Raw genomic sequence first — 19,351 nt, 5'->3', positions numbered from 1 at the left:
AGGGCAGTACATATCCCTCTGTCTTCCCCATAGATGGGTTCTCTAGGGAGAAAGGGTGAAGAGTGTGATTATTAATAATTTCTGAGAGATGGTGCTCAATATATGGAGATGACAGCAATACCAAGTACAAATACCAGATTAGTCTCTTAACCAGTAATGTTACTGTATCATAAACCAAAATTACACAGTACAGCAAAATTATAGTCCTGATCTACCTCCCAGCACCACAGGGAACACATATTGCAAGTAAGGATTTACATGACACAACCATGTGACCAGGTAAAACAACATTGTGACCAGCGACTATTAAACTAATACAATGAATGTTTATGACAAATTTATTTTAACATGCTCTGGTCAGATCCTTTTGAGCCCAATGTTGGGCACCAAAAAGGGCTGTCATGGTTTAACCCCAGTCCGTAACCAAGTACCACAGAGCTGCTCGATCAACTCCCCTCCCCCTGGTGGGATGGGGGAAAGAATCAGAATGTCAGAAGCAAGAAAGCTCGTGGGTTGAGACAAGAACAGTTTAATCACTGAAATAAAATAAAAGAATATAATAAAATTGTAATGAAAAGGAAAACAACAAAAAGAGAGAGAAAGAAAACCCAGGAAAAACAACTGACACAGCTGCTCACCACCCACTGGCCAAGGCCCAGCAACCCTTGAGCAGTGATCGCTGTCCCTCTGCCAACTCCCCTAGTTTATATACTGGGCATGACGTCACATGGTATAGAATGTCCCTTTGGCCAGCTGTGCTCCCTCCCAGCTTCTTGTGCACCTTCTCGCTGGCAGATCATGGGAAGCTGAAAAGTCCTTGACTTAGTGTAAGCACCACTTAGCAACAGCCAAAACATCAGTGTGTTATCACATTAATCACAAGCTAAATCCAAACCACCACTCTATACCTGCTACTGGAAGGGAAATTAACTCTGTCCCAGCTGAAACCAGGTCAGTATGGTAAATAAGCAGTAACTTCCAGATACGGTTTGTTTTAGAGGACTGGAGCTGGAGGGATCTCACATAGCCCCAGACACCATTGGGCTTCCCCAGATCTTGGATGAAGACACAGCAACACACCTCTTGTTCTCTAATCCATGTCAGATGTCTCAATGAGAAGTGTAGAAGGGCAGGTCACTGGCACAGGACATGCAGTCAAAGGTACTTCGCTAAACAGAGAAATGTCATTACTGGGGAGAGATATGAAACTCATGCTACCTTCTTCAAGCACAAGTGTGGTTAAGAAAATATAGCAGTTCGTTGCAGGGAGGACTGGAGGCATCACTCCCAAGGCACGTCTTGGACATACAGAGAAGGAGAAAGCTGTCAGCTGTAAGATGTATAGAATACTGGCATCGCTAGAACCTGACCCAGTAGCTGCATTCAGCTGATGTGTCTGATCCTTGCTGCCAAAATACGTTTCTGAGAAACAAACTTTTTAATTACTCACCTTGCTGTTCGCAAAAGCACACATCATCTCAGTGTCATCATGTTGCATTTTTCTCCCTGACTTTTGCACAAGAACCTACTTATCATTCTCAGAAATCTTGTTATTCTTCTAGATGGACCATGGACAACATTATATCTGTACTTCTTAAACATCAGACTCAAACCAACAAAATAGTACAGTATGAGTTAGTCTTCCCACTGTGTAGCACCGTTGCATAGCTGACAACAGAGAAGCCTGTCACAGTCTGGATGATGCCCTGATGACTTTTTTTTTTTGTCATGATCTGATTATTTGGTTGATCCCACCTTCTTCCACCTTCTTTTGAATGTAGGCTTAGCATTTCTCTGTACATTTAGAAATTGAGGTGATTTTGGAACCCTGTATTGTGTTATATATGAAATACATTTTTTCCCTACTAATCTGCAGTCTTCTCTTTTCTGTTGTGTTTTTCAGGAGCATCCATCTCTTGGGCAGCTCTCTGAGAAATTGATCGACAATAACATCAATGTTATTTTTGCAGTTCAAGGAAGTCAGTTCCATTGGTATAAAGTAGGTTAGAAACCAGATTTCTTTTTCCAATTTTGAAAGCATAATAATTATATTAAAAATTAAAACTGCATAAATGATTGTATTTTTCATAGGATCTGTTACCTCTGTTGCCCGGTACTATTGCAAGACAGATAGAATCACAAGCAGCAAATCTCAATGATTTGGTGGTAGAAGCCTATCAGGTATGATGAGAGTGACAATGTTTTATGACATATTTGTACAGGGATTTTTCACCTTTCATAGCCTTAAGTTGGGATTTCCAGGATCTTGGCTTCTATCTGAAGTCCACAAGGATAAGTTCCCTACTTTTGTGAATGTCCAACTTGGTGGGTGACACTATCTCACATTACCTCTCAAAATCCCAGGCTGCCAGCGTCTCAAAGCCAAGAGGTCTTCCTTTCTAAGGATGCTTCTAAACCTGCTGTTTGATTCTCTCTGCTGTTGCCATGTAACTTCAAAAGAAATGTCTGACTTGTTTGGATTTTGGCATCTCAGATCTTTAGTCACAAACCAGTCACCAGCATCTAGACACAATATAAATTCAGAGCAAAAAGGTAGTATAATTCTTAGAAAATGGACAACAGGTGAGAATTTACAAGGAATTAGTTTGACAACAGTGGATATTGTGGAAAGCAGGATTTACACTGCACAAAGCACTGTAATGGCTTGGTGTTTCGAGGCATGGCAATGAAGAAGAGTTTTGATAGGGATTTGGGAGAGAACAAGAAATGGCTTTGAGAACTGCCTAGAGTTCTCAACTGGAAGTTATAGAATGGGAAAGAGAAAGTAATAGTATGGGAAAGAGCATAAAGTCACTTTTCACAAAGGACTGACAGGGAATGGCAATTTCAAAGTGGAAGTTGGCATCTTGATAGTGAATGAAAAATAGCCTGGTAAGAGGGGGCATGAACAGCTTTGAAAATGAAGCCAAGTTGTACACATTTGATGTACTAGAGCACAGGGACCCCGTAGATGAACGTGGTGGGTTAGATGATTGAATGCTATTAAGGTCTGCAAGTTACACTAACATGCAAGTTGCAAAAGCCTAAATTGTAGCCTGGTTTTTAGAACACAGTGCAGAGCAGACTTTCAAGGAGAGGAAACAATAATTTGCAAAATAATTATTTATTTCAGTGTAAGATTCTGTGGGACTTTCCTGCTCCAACCACCCCCAGTTTGCTCTTGTCTTATTTTCAATTTTAGACAGTATCTTCCTTTCCATCCTAAACATCACTGGATTTGATACTTTGAGATTTTTATCATAGTTTAGGGGGCTCGTAATATACAAACACACACTGAACGATGCTTGAATGTTTTGCTTTCTTGAAAGCAAAAGTACTTAGATAAGAAAATAAATTTAGTGTTGATGTTTGATGACAGTGGGCCTCTTGCACTCTTGTTCTAGGCAGGGAAACCTTAGGCTTAGTTGTGGAAAACCCTGGATGAAAATCCCTGGCTAAGAATCCAAAGATGAGTCACGGATTTTCAAAAAGTTACTAAGATAAACATGTGTTCTGATTCATGTAATTAAATTTCCATTTGTAGCAGTAAAATTATCCCACTAAACTAATTTTTAAAATAGTAATATGCCAGGAATTTTAATAATCTCTTGGTGTAATTTTCAGTGCATAGGTTTCTACAGAGCTTTAAAAAAATTTTTTAAACATCCAGAAGCAATATTCCTTCTTGGAATCAAGTAGGATTTTAGAGCATGCAGTGAATACAAGTTACAAAGTAGCTGGATTTTGCATCATTTTAGACTGCAGAAAGCCCTAATGGGAATTAACCATTTATTGATTTACATAGTCTTAGCTGACCCAGTTAAATCAGTAAGAATAATCCCAATAGATTTAACTCACCCTAAGGTTTGTTCAGAGGAAACGTTTCCAAGACAGATGCAAAATATCAGAAGCCTATGAAATATCAAGTGAATTAGGAACCTTTTCTGCTGGATAAAAATAGTTGAATGTAGTTTTACTGTTTTATTTTAAATGTGTGGCTAAAAGGAAGCATAATCTTTCAAACAATAAGCAGGTTTTGTTGCACACAGATGTTAGAATAGATTTTTAATTTGCCAAAAATACAGTCTCAAAACCATTTTAGGAGAGCTGAAAACATTTTTATCTGGAAAATGTAATCCTCTTTATCAGAATTACCAGTTCACTGGTTGTGTATATTTGGAATGTAATTGGGTCTTTATATGGGAAACAATGCTTTAATTCATTTCTTCATTCACACAGACAAGCTTTCTTCATTTCTAGTCAGACATAGTAGCCGTGCTTGGTGTTAGTCACTAATGCACTTTATGTGTTGAGATGCAATGCAACTAAAACTTGTTTTCTGGTTACAGAAACTGATCTCTGAAGTGAAAATTCAAGTGGATAACCAGATTCAAGGTCTTCATTTTAATATCACTGCAATCTGTCCTGATGGAAGTAAAAAAACTGGCATGGAAGGATGTAAAAATGTGGGATATAATGAAGAAGTACGTTGATAGTTCTTGTTCTTCAAGGAACTGGAATACTTATTTTCCTGTTTGGTTGGGTTTCAATGGTGTAAATCTTCTAGGGATTTACTTAAACTGAAAATGGATTTATGTGATTAATGATCACAAACCCTCTATTATTCTCTGGTTTTATTTTTCCTGGATCTTATTTTAATTCTCACTAATCTCATGGAACTAAGGCTCAAAGCTTTCCCTGAAAGCTAACGTCCATTAAAATTCTCCTCTTTTGTCCTCTACTGGGCACAATAGCCACTTTCATTGTGATTAAATCAGTAAATCTGCACAAAGAGTTTGAAAGATAATAACCCAGTGGAAAAGAATCACTGGAATTTGTGTTCCTTGGGTCTGTACCAGACACCACCTTTCTCTCTCCTTGTTCTAGTAGTCTTCAGACTCACTCAGGATTGTGGATAATTAGTTTATTTTATAAATCAAATTAATAAAATTATTAATCCCCATTTGGATTGGTGCCACCTACTAAATGAAACAGATTGTAAAACAGAAGCATCATGCACCATGAAAATGCAGGGGAAGATGTCTGGCTATTATAAAGAACATGGTTTTCTTCCCAGAACAACTTCTCTGTGCCTTGATATATTTATTTAATTGCTTGGACTAGTAGAGCAATTCATTTAGCTTGCCAGGAAGAGGCCTGTGTTTCTGAAGATCAGGGTCAAGCAGTTCTTTCCTTCTTGACATGTACATAAATCTCAGCTGGTATGATATTAATTGTGTCTGTGTGTAGAAATAGCAAACCAAATCAGTAGATTAAATGTGTGAATTTTAAATACTTTCATTTAAATGTATTTCATGCTCTTTTGAATTTTTTCTGCACAACTTGCTGCTGATTAGCTTCTACAGTTTAAGGGAGATTTACTATGTTTTTCTTAACTCGTATCTTCTCCAGTGTTGTTCCCTGTGCATGTCATAAGAAATAGGGCTGGAATTTGTTCTGTTTAATGAAAATAAAAATATTTATATTTGTTTCTTTTTAATAAAAAGCCAAGCCAGTTGACTGTAAAAGATTGCATGTGGTCCTAAACCACTACTGCTGTTGAAAAGGAGCCATCCTCAAGAGATTAATTTATTTTAACCGTAAATCCTCCTTTTAGTATTTGTTTATATGCAAAATGTTTTTCCTTAATTCTCACATTCCTTTCATTGTCTAATCCTTCTTCCTTCCTTTTCTTAACAAAACACAAAATGAAGAATCCTACGGCCTCTTCAGGGTGCAAAACTAACTTTGGCTATTAGCAAGTATCAGTGTTTACAATGTTGTAATTATTTAGTTTAATCTTTCTGCTGCTGTGTTCAGACCCTTCAAATTTCACAACTCATACGCAAGCCATGATCTGCCCTTCCCTCCCGTTTCCCTTCCATTCCTCCAGCAGTGTGTCGTACATGAAGATGGTGTTTTCTTGTAGGGTTCTGTGTTGAATAAAAAGCACATTCTCTAACTGCAGCCTGTCCTCCCCACATGATACGCACCTGCCATATGAATTAATTACTGCATAGCCACACTTTTGCCCCATAACCGAAGGGAATGAGTCTTATGCACAGGGAGTGTAGGCAACTAAGGGGTCATGTGTTTAGTGGTGCATTTAAGAAACAATAAGAAAAGCAAAGGGTGAGACAAAGCCTGTGTGCCCCCTCAATATGACATTAAAAAGTGCATGCTTCTGCATAGCATTCTTCTCCTGTTGTCCATGTAGGCAGTTGCAGCCCCGCTCTCCACAAAGCCACCATTGTCCCCAAGGGCTCGGCTGTTCTCATGTGGGGGTGCAGTGGGGTGGGGAGAAAGCAATGAGAATGAATGGTCTTAGTCTTCGTGAGTAGTTTCAACCTCATATATAATCAGTTTCTTAGGCGCTCTCTTTTTTTTTTTTTTGAAATCTTTGTTCTTTGGTGGTATAAACTAAAGGTATTTGCTTCTTCTGGGCTCCTTTCTCTTATTTTCCTTGTTTGCTCTGTGAGGAGACAAGGAAGAGTTATTTTCTGTCAGCAGCCTAAGTAGCCTTAGTGAGAATACCCTGTCAGAAGCCTACCAGTAAAAAAAAACCCCACAAGCACAAAAACCATCGTGAAATACAAGATTACTATCCAGTGAAGGTATCACAGATGTCAGATGCTGTAGAAGAGTTTTGGTAGTGATTGATGCAAACTCTATGGCAGTCACCTATTGACCAAAATGATCTGGAGTCCTGTGTCAGGACTGTGGAAAGCCACAGTGGCAGCTGCTGCAGGATGGGGTCCTGGAACATGGTGGTGATGGCCATGATCTGGCCAACAGATAGGCACTGGCTCCACCGCAAAGCATCACTTGGTTCACCCAGGGCCACAGCAAGAGCAACAAGACTCTTGCTCCATCCCCATTGCAGGAATGGCAAAAATAAGCTGCTGCTAAGGTGTGAGCCTTTTCTGTGGTTTAGTAGTAGATAAGGCCATCCAAAAAACTGTGTGGTTTCTATTTGCACAGATCATTTCTGCAGCAAGAACATTCATTATAGGCTATTTTATGAAAAGTATCCCTTTCTGTTTGTGCATTGTATTGCTAAATCTAGTCCCAATTTTCATTTGAGTATTTCTGTAATATACACAAAATGTACACATTAAATAAAATCAGGAGGATGATGATGGTAATTCAGTGATCATTTGAATTGTATTAAATTTGTGTTCTCGAGCTATGCTTTCTTCACGTGAAAAGTAGACTGCTGTCAATCTTCTAATGTTAGGGTTTTAACTGTATTTGTGATGCCTATCATTACTAATATATCACATTTGACAAATGGCCACTGCGTATTTTGTTATTATTAGCTATTACACCTTCATAGATAATGTAAGGGTCTGCTTTATTTATGTGTTAAAAATTCTAAGCAATTTGTAGGAAATAATAATGATGTAAGATCTGTCTTCATTTCTTCTTAGGTACTTTTCAATGTATCAATTACAATGAAAGGATGTGATACAACTGGAGGAAGAAAATATGCAATACTTAAGCCTATTGGTTTCAATGAAACCGCCATTGTTAATGTGCAGAAAAGCTGTGCCTGTCGGTATGGAGACAGTGCAAGTCACACAAGAGTATGGGCTGATGAAACTTCTTCTGATGGCAAACAGTCCCATTGCAGTGACAATAATTGTGGCTCTAATAGAGATACGCTTCCTTCTGAGCGGTGCAGACGACACTGGGACCAGCCTATCTGCAGTGGTCGAGGAAATTGCATAAATGGAAAATGTTTCTGCTACAAAACCAAGCTAGGCAAGGTGTATGGCAAGTACTGTGAAATGGATGATTTTTCCTGCCCGTATCACCAGGGAAAGTTATGTTCTGGTAAGCTGCAGAGTTTATGTCTGTATTTGTTTTGGTTTGGTTTTCTGAAGCTTATGTACATGATACAGCTGAAAACGATAAAAGGCTGTTGAGTACAAGAATTGTGTGTGCAGAATTAGAGTGTGAAATGTCCTGAACTGCCTGCTAGGAGTTCGCATTCCTAGACTTTTTTCATCACAGGGATATGCACTGTCTTCTAAACTTCAGCACTGCTTTTTAGGGAATTTATTGAGTTTGGTTTAAGTTTAGCTATTAGGGGAGGGGAGGGGTGGTATGTGTATATGAGCTTGATACTCCTTCCTCCACTGTATCTTGCTGTTTATTTGAACTGAATGCCTTCTTGCTGAAGAGAAGTTTGTTTAGTTTGCCTGAAAACTTTTCCTGGTCATTGTGTAATTTTTAAGCCCCATGGCTTTGATCTAAGGCAACAGAGAAAATTCTAGTAAAATGTTTTAGGATGACATCAGGGTGGCAACTTTTGCTCAACTTAACCGCAAATAGCGTCAATAAATACATATCATGCTAGTAATTTCAGCCTAAATTGTTAATTTAAATACTAATTAGTGAGCCAAGGTCTAAATTAGCTCTGTTTAAGGTTAAGCACCAGCAATAGAAATATACATGTGTATAAAAATTGTCTTTCTATATTTTCATAAAAGCATATAACTCAAGGCTATCTGATGTTGTAGGTAATGGTGAATGTGAAGCTGGTAAATGCATATGCTTTGCTGGCTGGGAAAGTGACCGTTGCCAGTGCTCGTTACAATCAGCAAAGCACTGCCTGAATTCAAAGGGCCAGATGTGCAGTGGGAGAGGAAAATGTGTATGTGGAAAGTGTGAGTGCACAGACCCAAGAAGCTTTGGCCGTTTGTGTGAATATTGCCCTACTTGTAACAAAGCCTGTGAGGAAAACTGGTAAGTTTCTTGTGCTAGACGTGACTTTTTTAACTGTAGTGTTGAAATAAGAAGAGATATTTCTGCTTGGCTAAGTGTCTGCTATATTTCTTAGATATTTAGACTGTGGGAAATTGAAATAATTAATACTTGAGACTTTTCTCTATGTAGTTGCAGAGTTCACACTGTTAATTAAGAGAATTACATATCTATGTCTCTGATCACCAATCTGTGTCCAAGTTTCAGCTTTCTGAAGTCAGAGGTGTGTCCTATGAGTATAATTTTTTCATATGTTTATTAAAGGATGGTTCTTCATATGAAAACTTCTGGCTAGGAAATAGCCCATAAATTTGGAGTTTTAAAAATGGTCATTAAATCCCACTCTTGAATGCCACCAAGTCCAGTAATATTCTCCAACTTTGGTTTTACACACTCCTTGCGCTCCTCAGCTAAAAGAAGGAGGTGTGGAACAGGGGTGGTACCTGTGCATTGGTCAGCAGAGTAGAGCTGGTCTTACTTAGAGAACAACATTCTCTGTTACTCAGTTTTAAACCACTTAGTCTTTGCCATGCTAGTTTTAAAGCATGTCATTTTTCCTTACCCATGTAAATGAGCGGACAGTGTGGAGGACAAAGTGAGCAGCCCAAGGAGGAGAGAAGCTAAACCAAGCTGCTAGTGCCACAATGAGTGGTGCTGGCTTAAAGAGTCAATAAAGCCCTGTCCTTGGGCATGGCTCTTCTATGCGCTCCTGTCAGCATATGTAATCTGCATCCCACTGTGGCTGAGAGGGTGAGAGATCAGCCTTTCGTGGGAAACGGAATTGTGATCAAAATGAGATTGTTCCTTATTTGTATTCACTTGAATTATAGCTCATCTGGTGGGTATGCTGGAGAGCCAAGCTGGCCCATGTCTGAAAAGGTGATGCTAAGCCTTCACTAGATAAAATGCAGTTAGCCTTGCTGGCTTACACTTGTTCAAAGTCGCTGTGAAATGCGTACCTTTAATAAATTCAGAAGATGGCATAGCTTCATTAAAAATTCAGTCAAGGCTTTTTCAGGATCACTTGTGATGTTCATCTTCTGCAAGGCTGTACAGAGAAAATGGTAAGACTAACAGTGCTGCCTCCCTCTGTGCTGCCGATCCTCTGAAATGCTCAACAGAGCAAACTAACGTGGCTTTGTCTTAACATAGCATCCAAAAAATTATTAACAAAGCTGTGTTTCCTACACCTATCCCTTTCCTTCAGTCCCAGCAGGTATCCCAATGAGATGGATAGATAAGGAAAGGCTAGGACTGAACTGGAGGCTGACAGCCGAAGAAAGGTTGCTGGACCCTTAGCCACACTCCCTGAAAAACTCACATCACAAAAGGCAGAGCATGGGCTGGATGAAGGTGGCTGGAAGCCAAAGACATGTTTTACTTAACCACTTCTGAGTAGTTAGTTCTGAGAAGCATCACAAGGATAAAATGCTGAGAGAGGCATCACATTTCAGAAAAAAATAAATGTCGCAATGTTTTTACTAACAACAGGAAAGCATTATATGCAAGCAATACGTCAGCCTGTTGATACAACCTCTTTAAGGAGGGTACAGAGAAGGACATAGGTTTCTAATTACGTTTTTATTTTACAGGAATTGTGTTCAGTGCCATCATTCTAACAATGCATCTCAAGCAAAACTTGACCAATGTGCAACCTCATGTGCTTACCTGCTGCATTATATTGACCAAACTTCAGGTATGTGATGTTTTCTAGGTAATTTTAATAAGACATGAAAATCATCTGGGATTAACAATTGAATTCACCACTGCTACGTCTTTCAAAAGTGTATCATATCCTTACAATAAGAAATAAAGAAAGGAAAAAGAGAAAAATCACTCATCACTTCAGGGAAAGTAAAAGATAAATAATAACAGGAAATGTGATTGGCAAGCATTGCTAAATCAGATTTCCCAGCTCCCTAAGGAGTCACATCTAATAATAATGAATCCTGCCTGAGCAATGCTTAAAGAAATATTTATAAAGATCTGTAATGGCATCTGTATGTTTTATTACTTTGGATATGCTTACATTATATGACATTACCAGAAACAAGGAAGAATGAAATAGAATGCTTACCTCATGTGCTGTAATGTTTAAATATTCCTTTAAGATATAACAAACTGTAGTTATGAGGGCTGTGGAAGAATAAAATCTATTTAAATAAAATCTCTTAAATCTTAATCAGCTCACGCTGCAACAAAAATGCAGATAAATGGTTACCTTTTTCACTTCACATTTTTGCACATATTTTTATCTTATGGTTGTTCATAAATGAGAAAACTGACTGTGAATACCTTTCTCATGTAGTTAGGATGAATTTATGGAAAGCTTGTTGTGTGAAAGAGGTTTACCAGCGAGGAGAGAACTGGACAAAGATTCAAGAAAACACATTTTCTTTCATATTTTGCCAGTGATCTGCGCTGTAATCTTGTGAAGATTAAACTGTCTTGGCCCCATACTTCTGTAACAATTCATCCTCTCTATTTCAGCTATAAATTCACCATCTTACAGAGAATGTGCAGTAGCCAGCACAGTGAAGCCTTAGTCTTAGTTCTGTACATTAAAGGAATGATTGCTTGACCATTTTTCTACAGTGGATCTTAATTGAAATTGCCTTTTGTGATATGGCCTGTATTTAAAGCTTGCACAGAGCAACTTTTGTCCTTAAATTCCTTGAGTTATTTCCCCTTAACCTTCATCAGGCTCCTGTTATATTTATGCAGCATTACTCTGTGGTGGTAGGTATAACTGTGTTTGAGGGGTGGGCCTGTTTCCATACGTTAGGCTTTACACTTGTGTTTCCCTTTCATTGCAGAATGTTTCTCTGGACGAAGCTACTTTAGAGTCTTTTCCATAATCTTTATAGTTACCTTTCTGATTGGGTTGCTTGTTGTCCTTATCATCAGGCAGATAATTCTGCAAGGGAGTAGCAATAAAGTTAAATCTTCAGCTGATTACAGAGTATCTGCAACAAAGAAGGTAATTCATTTCAGAGCAATCATATTCGGTAATCTTTTTCTTGCACATAAAAGTTATCTAATTGTTGATAAAAATTGTATCTTCTCCTTCAAGGATAAGATGTTTTTGCCTACTGTTTGTACAAGAACAGTAACATACAGACGTGACAAACCAGAGGAAATAAATATCGACATCAGCAAGTTACGATTAAACGAAACTTTCAAGTGTGACTTCTGAAGACAGTGTGCTTTCTGCAAATGCCTGGTTCCATCATGCCCAACTTTGAAAAAGTAACCTTTTCTGGTCTGTTGGGGCCTTGACTGTTGCCCTATGGCTTTGTGTCATCTGTTTTGTTGGATACTGTAACAAAGTTACATGTAAGCATATTCACGTAATGTGACTATGTTTGAAACTATAGCTGCTGTATTTTATTTCTTTTTGATTGAAAGAGAAATGTGCGTTACTACTGTTCAGGAACATTAGTGTTGATGTAGCACTTTAGGATATTCTAATTTATTTAGTTATGGTCTAGGATGTAGATATGAACCAATCTGACAAAGCACTGATCTCACTCTACATGTAGCTAGTACTGATGTGCTCTGTGGGAATGGACAAAAACTGTGACTGAATTTATTAACGTTGCTGTATATTATAGCAATAGATAAACTATTCAAATACTCTTAAAGAGAGTAAACGGTACTTTTATAGTTCTCTCAGTTGACTAAATTCCACTGATTTTTCTGCTTTAGCCTCTTAGCTTCTCCTCATTGCTTAATAAACATGACTGGATTTAATGAGTGCCTAGTTATTGGTGTGAGTGTATATGTGTGTGTTTACATGCACACACATCTGTGCACACACACACAGATAAATTATATATATATAGTTTTTTATACATTGTTAAAGATAATTTATATCTGATAAAGAGTAATTTTTATCTTTTTTACTTGTCTCAACATAAAAATTTATATATGAATGTTAAGGTATTTGGAAACTGAGGGGCTACAGAAAACAAAAGTTCCTCTGTCCAGCAGCATAGTCTACATGATGATCACTGCCAGCTGACTTCACCTTTGGAGTCAGAAGCATCAACTTCATTGCAAGCAGATAAATTACACCAGAGCTGTGTTTGGTTTGCTAGCTACATGTCAGTGTTTTGCCAAATAAGGGCTTTGTTCTTTTTGTATGATGTCAGACATAAGTTTGATTTTACCCACACACACTTTTTTTCTCTGTAAATTAGTTGATGGGATTAGTTTTTGTGAGTCCTTGCATAACCACTTCAGCTTTTTTGACTGTGCATTTGAAAATGTGTCCAGTGTGGTGTGAAAAAGAACCTGCAATTTGAAAGAAAGTGAGGAAAACCATGGGGTTTTTTTTCTCAAGAGAACACATTAATTGACTTCATAAATGTGGGATCAAATTCTGACTTCAGAAATCAGCAAAACACTTCTAAACATAGTGGGACAAATATAAGTTTATCTGAGAGCAGAATTTGAGCTACAAGGTCAAACAGAAGAATTTTCTTACCCCTGAAACCAGATATGTTATTGTTATGTGCTAGTTGGAAGAGTCAGCCAAGGTCTGATTTACTAACTTTGTGCTGCCAAAACCCTACGAAAATCTAATCAACCTGTAATGCACTAAAATCTTGTTGGCAAAAAGAAAAATCATCTTAGAAGACAGTATGCAGTGTATCATTTTAGCAACATTAATTACTGATACTAAATATTGGTCTGTACTGGTCATAGATAAGAGTTACAGAAATAAAGCAGGACCTCTTTATATGCAGTTTTTAGAAATTAGTATATATTTAATATTTCTTATTCTATATTTCGAGTGGCTGTGAGGTATGTAGTTGCTGGCTGGGATTAAACCATGGCACTTCTGTAAATTTCCACTGAAATCTGAGGAGTATACATGTGTAAGGAAGACAGGATGCAGAACACATGATAAGTGTTATTTGAGTGTTCACAGTTTCTCGGGTCATGGATCAAGTGGGATTCAGAAAAACATTATAGAGGCAATGGGCATTCCATTAAATTGTCATAAAGGCTTTGGATTTTAGGGATTGTTTTTTTTTAAAAATATAAACTGGACTACTAAGTGTTTCTAAAGCAGTTTTCAAAGTAGACCCTGAGCTTTCTACTATACAGGTAAAAGTGTCTCATTTAAGAAAAGGGGGTTTCTTTACACTGACCCTGAATGGCTTCAATGGAATAGAGAGAAAGGGTTGTTACAGGTTTACTTGCTCTTGTCCTTGTCACAATTCATTAGTATTTTTAGGTGAATAGGAAACAAAGTCTCTGGTTATCTGTTTCACTTAACAAAATAAACAAACAAACAAATTAAAAGCTCAGCAGGGAATATCTGAGTATATAACAAAAGATGTGATTATGTTTTTTAAACAGTGTGATTTTTTTTTTATTTTTTTTTTTAGCAAAAAAAAATGCTTCAGAATGGATTTCCTATAATTGCCTTTAAAGCACTTACCGAAGTGATAGCTACTGCTTGTTCTTTAGAAAATATTTTTCACTGTTAGAGGAAGTTAAATTATGAGGGCAGGGGACAATGGAGCTGGGTTCTTTGTGGAAGAACAATTTGAGCTGTAACACTCTTCTTCCAGACACATTGCACTGCTGATACTTTTCTTCTGTAGCACTTGGTTGGCATTGCGGTGTTGCCTGTGAAGGGGCACGGCCAGTATTTCCTTATCAGACACCTGCCTGAATGTTTAAAATGCTCTGGTCAAATAGAGCAGCCTCACAGGACAAATTGCACTGTAAGCTGCTTGCTGTCCTGAGAGTTTTAAAAAAAAAAAAAGTATATTTAAAAAAATAGGTTTTTTTAAAAGCTTTTCTTGGATCTCCCTCATGACTTTGCTGTATTGTGGAGGAGCCTAGTGAAAAAGAATAAGCTGCTGCTAATGTGACAGGTCAAGGCTTTTAGAAGGCCCATGGGGAGCTTATACAGAGCAGGATCCTTGGGAGGAGGCTTTGTTTCTAGGGATGGAATCTATCCATGAGAAACTCTGGCTTTGCCTGGTGCTTGTTTCCCTCTGCCTTTGACCATGTTTTTCAGAGGAGCTGCTGCAGGAGATGAATAGCCCAACAAAAGCCTCACTATTTAGGGAGCTGTGTTCCCTCAGCACATGACCTTAAATGAGAAAGCAGCCTGTAATTCACAAGGAATTTCCTCCGCGATTGCAGAAGGACTCTGCTTCCTATAGTGCTTACTTTGAGAGATATTAAAGAAGAATTAGTTCATATTAGTTTTCAATATCTTGTGCGTCAAAGATGCTCATAAAAATAGGAGAAAATATATCTAGTCACCGAATAGAATGTTACAAACTTCTTAAATAAGTTGTCTTATCCTGGACTTCTTCAAAATATGAAAAATAAAGTCAAATAGTTCAATTACATGCCTATACCCAAAAGTATACTGCTGCACATCATTGGTCTGGGGAGTTGTTTTTAGATTTGATCACACAGAGCATATGCATGACTTTTCACAGCAGACTTGTTAATGTTAAATTCGTATGTATAATTTTCAAATTCTAATCCCACTTTTTTACCTTTAACTGGCTATTTGTCTAACCATTCAGAAATGGCATGTTTATGTAATTAAAAAGCATTCATTTTACTTGTTTTTTTTAAAGGCTCTAAAATGTGGAACTGTTATGAATTGATTATTTCCAAGCATCATGAGTATGTTAATAACATTGCCACAGAAGTGTGTGGGAAAATAGCTGTTTCATCCAGAAAACGTGCACATGGTATGCAAGGAATTTTCATTGTGCCCAGCTGAAATTCCCTTACTTCACAAGGAATGTTGAAAGTGAACCTTAAAAAGGAAGGACATTTGTATAGACATAGTTTACATTTTAACCATTATTTTCAACTGGATTTATTTTTTCCTTTCTATGGTGTCATGAAAACGTGCTATGTAAAGTATTCTTCAGACTGCAGTGGAAAAAATTATGTTCCCAGTCTGATCATATATATTTTTTTTCCTGCTTAGTGTGCAAACCTGAATGTACATGTGTTGCAAAATGTGATAGTGAAGGTGTGAAGCAGCTTCAGGCAGCCCTTAATCTTAAATTAGCTGTGAAGCCTAGCGATGCCCAAGGCAGAGATGCAAGGGTACTGCTGCCTGTGCAGGGAGTTGTAGAGGGATGGCATTCTCAGCAGGCGCAGTGCGTCCTCCAATTCCCAGTACTGGGAATAATCCTATAGCATCCCTGCAGAGATAGTGCCCTGAGACAACAGCTATCCATTTGTCAAGGCAGGAAGCCTCTCCAAAGTAGGTTGGCTTGCAGAAGGTGGTACAGTTTCTGTCCTAGGCACTTGGCCACACTCTACCCTCAGCTCTGCAGGCTTTTTGCATCTTTACTCATCAAAAAACGCTTGCATGTAACCTAGCAAGCCTGTGCCAGTATGTACTGTAAAGCTGGATGTGGCCGAGCTTCATTAAAACTTCTGGGAAATTTCTAGGCATCTGCCCATTCACTTCCCACCAACCCCAGGATCTCCACCAGCCAGACTTAAGGAATGTAAGATGGAGCTGGGAAAGGGCACTTCTGACAGAGGCATTCGTGTGGAGTCAGTGCTGGGTGACACTTTGCTCTGGCTATGAGTGACGCATAGTGCCAGTGTGCTGGCTGTCCATTGACATGAGAGGGGAAGGATGCGTTTGCTAAGCAGAGATGGAGCAGTAGCTAAGAACACTACTACATTTTAATGATGATCGTGATGCTGCTCAATGCACAGGCATCTCACAGATATTACAGAGAATTGGAATTCATGGAGCAAGAAAAAAAAAGTTAAAATTAGCCAGCGTGAATGCAATTCTATAATGAGCCAAATCAGTGGGGTTTCACTGAGCAAGCCGGCTCAGAATGGCTGGCCTTTCTGGGTAAAGGGAAAAAAAAAAACCAACCCAAACTAAAATTAGTAGATTTTTGAGCTTTAGAAATGCTGCTCTGGATTGCATGTTCTCTTTGTTTTCTTTTCTGCAGACATTTTTTTTTTTTAAAAAAAAGGTACCTACTTATTTAAAAACAACATTAGAATGTCTCGCATTTGTTAAAACAATGACTTCTACCCAAATCCTAACTTTTCATCCTGATACCTATATTGTGTTTGGGCTGTTTCAGTTTTATTTTGAAGGGAGATGTTGAAGGATGAAAGATTCTTTTGGGGAGGCATTAGTGTTGGATGGATTCACTGTGCTAACAACTTCTTCACTTTTACCTACTACTGCTTCAAAAAAAGAAAGCTATTTTAAAGTGTTTTATTTAGCAGTGGTGTGAGAGCAGTTAATAATACTACAGTTTTTAACTTTCTATTTAACATATGCTACCTTTTGTAAAAAAGTATATACAGGTAAATAATGTTTCTCTAGATTTTATGCATAGAGAATATTAGTAAGGGAAGAGGTTTTAAATAAATTTATAACTTTTTACTGTCCATTTTACATTTTAAATGATACTTTTAAATCACTACTTTTGTTTGTGTGGAAATATACTGAATATTTTATTATTTAAAATAGTGTACTTTTATAGCTGTTTATTAATTTCAGTTGACTACTAACTTCAATTTTGATATTTATTAATGAGTTGACACTGTAGTATATTGAGATGTCTATTTTTCTATCAGAGCTGTAACAACTATGACATAGCATTATTTTAATGCAACATCATTGTACTTGCTCTCTAAAAAATAAAATCAATATTTAATCCATATGGAATTTTCTTATTTTTAATGTTTACTTTATCTGTGGTAAGTTAAGAAAGAGATGCTCCCCTCTTTTAAAACATTCAAGGAGCTTTCAAAGGTGTGCAATTATGTCTGCAAGAGAAAGTTTATGATTACAGTGGTTTTTAAGTGGAATACTGTTTCAGGAGAGATAAAATATGAAGAATACTGTGTTTACCAAATATGGGCAAACAGCTGAATGCATGTTCAGAATGAATTTTGAGAAGGTGGGAAGGAACACAATAGCAGGAGTTTGGTGCTGGTTTACCTTGCCCAACCCAACTAAAACATGAATGCACCAGGAGCTGTTAGCACTTTGTAAGGGACAAGAAGACACTTCTTGTAGAAATATGATCTATACATTGATAGGTCATTATGGTATCCTTTCTTCTGCTTTGCTCTGTTGGGTGGTAGAGGTGCTGGTGCTCTGGGAATGGGTGAATTCCTATGCAGATGCCTCCTCTGTGCCACTCACTGCAGGTCTGGGCTGCTTTACAAGTACTGGTGAAAACACATCAGTGGATTGGGAAGGTGACACACATTCTGTTCTCGTGCAGGATCACTGATAGCATTTGCTTTGCACAATGCCACGGAATTTCTCACTGAAAGGACTTCAGACATGCAGTATGTAAGGATATTCAGAATTAGTGCTGTTAAGACCATGATGCCTCAGTAGGACACTAAGCCACCTGACAGACATCACTGATAAAACTAGCTACTAATGCTCGTAACACAGTCCAGTTTTTGCTCAGGGGATGAGAGGGAGCTGGAATCAAGTGACAACTGATGTATGCACAAGTCACTTAGTGTCCAGGACTTAACAATACAGTAGAAAAAACTGGGAAAGGGTGTAGTGCAAAACTAGAAAAAAAAAAAATATCACAAGGGCAGTCTGTTAATTTTTGTTGCTGCTTCTATCAAAGCAAGGATCATAATCCCACTATATGTCTGATGAGATTGAGGCTGAGAAATTTCTTTTCACAGATGCAAGAGATGCATCATCATTCACTGACATGCAAAACAAAGCACTTGTAACCAGTCCCACAGACTTAGAAATACACATTTTCCCCAAAAGCTCTTTGTAGAGGGAACTGTCACCAACTCAGAGTAAACATAAACCTAGATCTGAACTTCAGACGTAGTTTAAGATACATACATAGGGCTTCATTTTGCCATTTGACAGTAACCTTGAAACTAAGATTAGTGTTAACACTTCAGTCTCATACAGACAGTGATTCTGGCACCAAAAGGTGCTGCATACCCTGTATGATGTGGAGTGATGGTTAATGATCTGTATGAAGTCTGTCTTTTTTCCTATGTCCTGGAATTCAGCAATTAAAACATGCATACACACCTTAAAATATCCAGGTAATAAAATGTCCTTGACACTAGCAGCATTTTATTTGGCCAATATTTACTCACATCCAGGAAGCTGTTAGAAAGAGCAGAATGCCCTTATTTGTCTCTAAAGTAATGCAACTGCTATTTTGTTGCAGATACCGCTGACAAGAAAAAGGCTTGCTGCTCAGTCTCTCCAAAGAGGAAAGCAACCTAACTTACAGCCTCTAAAGCTGGAGGAGGAAAGCGATCCTGATTTCAGCCACTTTTTTGACACCAGTCATGTAGGTGCACACTGTTACAGAATTTCTCTCCCTGCATGAGTCCCTTTGTGGTAAATGCAGAATTTGATCCAGTGTTTAGAGACATTAGGGCCAGTTGGTTTGAGTGAATTTCTGAATATGCATGATGACAACCAAAAGGCAATGATTTAAGAATAAATTTTTGTTAACAGACTGATTTTAGCTAGTAAGTGGTTAATCTGAAAAGTGGGTGGTTTCTTCTGCTTTCAGGTATACAACAAAGACAA

General features: G+C 38.0%; 1 protein-coding gene across 1 annotated transcript in view; it reads left to right on the top strand.

Annotated features, from left to right (window-relative positions):
* The window catches only part of ITGB8 (integrin, beta 8), a 30,087-nt gene extending 17,805 nt beyond the window's left edge, over window positions 1-12,282 (top strand). The window contains exons 6-13 of the mRNA XM_010149297.1: window positions 1,904-1,999; window positions 2,092-2,181; window positions 4,350-4,484; window positions 7,431-7,836; window positions 8,526-8,751; window positions 10,362-10,465; window positions 11,586-11,749; window positions 11,843-12,282. Coding sequence (XP_010147599.1) covers window positions 1,904-1,999; window positions 2,092-2,181; window positions 4,350-4,484; window positions 7,431-7,836; window positions 8,526-8,751; window positions 10,362-10,465; window positions 11,586-11,749; window positions 11,843-11,965 — 1,344 coding nt within the window. The 3' untranslated portion in view covers window positions 11,966-12,282. The remainder of the gene's footprint in view (window positions 1-1,903; window positions 2,000-2,091; window positions 2,182-4,349; window positions 4,485-7,430; window positions 7,837-8,525; window positions 8,752-10,361; window positions 10,466-11,585; window positions 11,750-11,842) is intronic.
* Window positions 12,283-19,351: the final 7,069 nt, after the last annotated feature.

The sequence above is a fragment of the Eurypyga helias genome, unplaced genomic scaffold (assembly GCF_000690775.1).
Source record: "Eurypyga helias isolate BGI_N326 unplaced genomic scaffold, ASM69077v1 scaffold8893, whole genome shotgun sequence".
Taxonomy (NCBI): Eukaryota; Metazoa; Chordata; class Aves; order Eurypygiformes; family Eurypygidae; genus Eurypyga; species Eurypyga helias.
Note: the sequence above shows the minus strand (reverse complement) of the source record. Positions and strands in the feature narration are given on the sequence as shown.